The sequence below is a fragment of the Belonocnema kinseyi genome, chromosome 6, assembly GCF_010883055.1.
Source record: "Belonocnema kinseyi isolate 2016_QV_RU_SX_M_011 chromosome 6, B_treatae_v1, whole genome shotgun sequence".
In the NCBI taxonomy this organism is placed as follows: domain Eukaryota; kingdom Metazoa; phylum Arthropoda; class Insecta; order Hymenoptera; family Cynipidae; genus Belonocnema; species Belonocnema kinseyi.
The window spans coordinates 123091741-123096247 of NC_046662.1; the positions used below are offsets into that span (position 1 = coordinate 123091741).

A 4507-nucleotide genomic window follows, 5' to 3' on the forward strand; every position below is an offset into this window, starting at 1 on the left:
GTTTTTAGGGATCTTGCCGAACATTCTCAACCACTTTATAATTGATGAGATAAGAAAAGAGAATTTTTGACGTTTTTATATTTCCAAATATCGACAATCAAAATTGTCATTCTTAACATCTTAGGTGTGGTTATATTAAGGGTGGTCTTTAGGAGTCTTGCCGAACTTTTTTACCCACTCTATGATTAGTGAGATAAAAAAAGAGAATTTTTGACGATTTTATATTTTCAAATATCGACAATCAAAATGGTCATTTTTAATATTTTAGGTGCGGATATATTAAGGGTGGTTTTTAGGAGTCTTGCCGAACTTTCTCACTCACTCTATAATTAGTGAGATAAAAAAAGATAATATTTAACGTTTTTATATTTTAAAATATCGACAATCAAATTTGTCATTTTCAACATTTTAGGTGTGGATATATTAAGGGCGTTTTTAGAGGTCTTGCCAAACTTTCTCACTCCCTCTATAATTAGCGAGACAAAAAAAAGAGAATTTTTGACGTTTTTATATTTTCAAATATCGACAATCAAAATTGTCATTTTTAACATTTTACGCGCTGATATATTAAGAGTGGTTTTTAGGGATCTTGCCGAACATTCTCAACCACTTTATAATTGATGAGATAAGAAAAGAGAATTTTTGACGTTTTTATATTTCCAAATATCGACAATCAAACTTGTCATTTTCAACATTTTATGTGCGGATATATTAAGGGTGGTTTTTAGGAGTCTTGCCAAACTTTCTCACTCACTCTATAATTAGTGAGGTAAAAAAAGATAATTTTTCACGTTTTTATATTTTCAAATCTCGACAATCAAACTTGTCGTTTTGAAAATTTTAGGTGTGGATATATTAAGGGTGGTTTTTAGGAGTCTTGCCGAACTTTCTCATTCCCTCTATAATTAGGAGACAAAAAAAGAGAATTTTTGACGTTTTTATATTTTCAAATATCGACAATCAAAATTGTCATTTTTAACATTTTAGGCGCGTATATATCAAGGGTGGTTTTTAGGGATCTTGCCGAACATTCTCACCCACTTTATAATTGATAAGATAAAAAAAGAGAATTTTTGACGTTTTTATATTTTCAAATATCGACATTCAAAATGATCATTTTTACATTTTAGGCGCGGATATATTGAGGGTGCTTTTAAGGGATCTTGCCGAACATTCTCACCCAGTCTATAATTAGTGAGATAGAAAATGAGAATTTTTTATGTTTTTATATTTTCAAATATCGACAATCAAAATTGTTATTTTTAACACTTTAGGCGCGGATATATTAAGGGTGGTTTTGAGGGGTCTTGCCGAACTTTCTCACTCCCTCTATAATTAGTGAGATACAAAAAGAGAATTTTTGACGTTTTTATATCTTCAAATATCGACAATCAAAATTGTCATTTTTAAAATTTTAGGTGCAGATATGTTAAGGGTGGTTTTTAGGGGGCTTGCCGAACTCTCTCAACCACTCTATAATTATTGAATTAAAAAAAGAGAATTTTTGACGTCTTTATATTTTCAAATATCGACAATCAAACTTGCATTAGGCAGGTCTAAATCATGGGTGATGTGTAAGGGTAGGTATCCCCTTAAAAAATTTTTTATTCGACAATTCTTTCCGACAGAACATTTTTTTTTGTCGTTCTAATAGTTTCAATATGCAAGAAAGTGAATATTATAATCTGTAAAACTTATTTGAGAAATTGACATTATAAATATGAACATGCCTAAAACCTGCAACGTGCGACCTATTATAGAAATTAAAACTCATGTCTCGATTTTTCGTATAGTGCTGTTTCATTATGTTCCCGAGTATGTCCGAGCAATCTCGAATTTTTCCGAACGCGTTCCGGCGTACGTGTACCTGCGGACGCCAGCAGTAGACTTTTTTTATAATTTTTTAGTGATCTTCAACTATGTACGTAGCTTCAAATCGATAATTTTGTACATTTTTTGTTCTTTTTTGAAACATTCTTAAACAATTTATAAAAATTATTATTTTTTAAATAAATAAAATACGAAAGTTACCTACAAATGTAAACAAAAAATTTTAATTATCGGCCATTCCAAAATAAGATAACCCAAACTGTTAAAATAAAAATGTTAAAAATAGCAATATTTAACGCTTCAGATATTTAATATATATTCCATTTCTTGTGAAACAAACAAAATTTTGTCAAGATATTTGTTTTTAGGTTATTTTTCAGCAATATTTGTTCAGGGATTCAAGTGGCCCAAAGTACGATTTTTATGGTATTTTTATGGACTTGTATTAACTAGTAAAAGTACTGGATTATTAATGTAAAATATTCAATGAAATATAAAATTATTTGTCTGATTATTCATATAGAATGCAGAAAAATGGTTTGATTTGCAATTCCTTTTTTATGAACTTCTAAGATTCTGTATGAATGGTCCCATCCGTTACCAAAATAATAGAAAACTTTATCTCATTTCCTTTAGTATGTACTAAAATATTACAAATTTCAGATCCAAAGTTAGTTTGAAGTAATACCCTTCATAGTTAATTTAAAAATTTGTATAATACTTGGAGAATAAGAAAAACGTGGTAACGGATGGGACATCTGGCACTTCAAAGCCTAATCGCCTGACCATTACCCAAATGAGGGTACTTAAGAGATTCTAAATTTGCATTGTGAATTCTGCAAAAGAGAAGCGAAAGAATTTTCAATTACTCCAAAGATTTTGTAGTTAAAGTGGTTTATAAATGTTTCAGAACTTGAATGACAGGTATATTCTAAACTATTATAATTCTATCAGATTCTACTTACAGGATTCAATGAACTTCGTACGTATTAAATTAAATACACTATTCCTAATAGGTTAATCTATTTGCAAAGGGTTTGAAACCTATATAAGAGTACAGCTTAAGTTTACGAATGCCATAACTAGGTTAGTGAGCTGATACAAACTACATAGTTTGTTTTTGCACTCAGTGAAGTTCTGAAATTATTATTGTTCGTCGTTCTGATCTTCTTTCATCCATATTTTGGTAAGTTATAAACACATTTATCAGACTGTGATTTACAATAACGTAAACATATTATCATATCATTTTATGACTAGACTATTTCACTGAAACTTCAAATATAATTTGTGGGCTTTTTTTACAGGTAATGGCACCTGTTCCAAAAAAAGAGCTGATGGCCAAATCGAGAGATATGAAGAGACAGGATCCAGAGAAATGGGATGAGTATCTGAGGAAAAATCGGCAAAGAAATATTATTGCGAGAAGTAAAAAACGTCTAACAATGTGCGAAGAGGAGAAACACGCACACAGAGAAAAGGAAAAACTAAGGAAGAGGGCACAGCGACTGAAGAAGAAAATTTCTACACCTACGATGAAAGCTTCTATCATCACTAAAAAAGAGATACCTACAGCTGTCCTCAAACTTTTGGCAAGGCGATTAAGAAAGCTACTAGTAAACTGCCTACTTGTCCTACTAAGAAGCAAGCAGTTGTTAAGGAATTATTTCTCAGAGTTCTCGAATCAGAAGATCACAATGGCTACAGGACTATGGTGGAAAAAAGCAAAGCAAGTTCAGGGCGGAAAGTGATCAACGTAAATTGGTTGCTGATTTCTACTGTTCGGACGATAAAAGTGGTCAAGCTCCAGGGAAACGTAACTTGAAAACTGTACGAGACGAACAAACAAGAGTTAAACAACGGATACCCATTAGGCACCTGTTGATGACGGTGACCGAAGCTCATTTTGAATTTAAGAAGGTACATCCTAAGGTAAACGTGTCATTATGAGCTTTTTATTCATGGAGGCCGAAGTATATCCTGCTGTCAAAGCAGATGCCGCATAATGTGTGAGTGTGTAAAGTTCATTTGAATTTTTCTTTTCTCATTGATTCCGTACATTCTTGTGTAAAAGATTTCGCTGGAAATTCTAAAAGTTTATTGGCAATCATTTGTTGTGATCAGAAAAACGAAAACTGCATGTTTAACCATTGTAAAAATTTTACGTATGATGTAAGAAAAATTTTTCCTGAAAATTTGTATACTAGAGTTAGTGTCAATCTAAAGAAATGGGAAAATATAAATGGATTTTTACAAGTGACAGAAACAAAGTTTCAATTAGACCATATATTATCAGAAATAATAAAGAACTTGCAGCTTTTAAAAAGCATTCCTATGTTAAAAATATTCAGTCGGAATGTTTTGAAACTTGTAAAAATCGACAGGATGAATGTGAAGCTTTTATCCAGGTTGATTTCGCCGAAAATGCCACTATCACAGCTCAAAATCAGATACAAAGTGCATATTGGAAACAGCGGCAAGTAACGATTTTTACTCGTTGTATTTGGAGTCATGGGAAAGTTAAATCTGTAGCTATCGTAAGTGACAATTTAGATCATTCTAAATATGCAGTTTGGACATTTTTGAAACTTATCGGGGCATTTATCAAAAAAGAATTTCCACTTGTTAAACGTCTGATTATTTTTTCTGACAATGCTGCTAGTCAATTCAGAAGTAG

The 4507-nt window shown here is 31.6% G+C and overlaps 2 protein-coding genes across 2 annotated transcripts in view; one reads left to right on the top strand and one right to left on the bottom strand.

The window, feature by feature from the left end:
* Window positions 1-4507, bottom strand: part of LOC117175160 (deoxyuridine 5'-triphosphate nucleotidohydrolase) — a 76695-nt gene that overhangs the window by 60690 nt on the left and 11498 nt on the right. The window lies entirely within an intron of this gene.
* LOC117175159 lies at window positions 2936-4482 on the top strand. Its single transcript, XM_033364758.1, has 2 exons — window positions 2936-3016; window positions 3138-4482. Exon 2 carries the CDS (start codon window positions 3141-3143, stop codon window positions 3579-3581), a length of 441 nt encoding a protein of 146 aa, XP_033220649.1. The 5' UTR covers window positions 2936-3016; window positions 3138-3140; the 3' UTR covers window positions 3582-4482.

What these genes read in the sequence shown, in the direction of transcription:
- LOC117175159 (XM_033364758.1), top strand. Translation starts at nt 3,141, where the DNA reads ATGGCACCTGTTCCAAAAAAAGAGCTGATGGCCAAATCGAGAGATATG.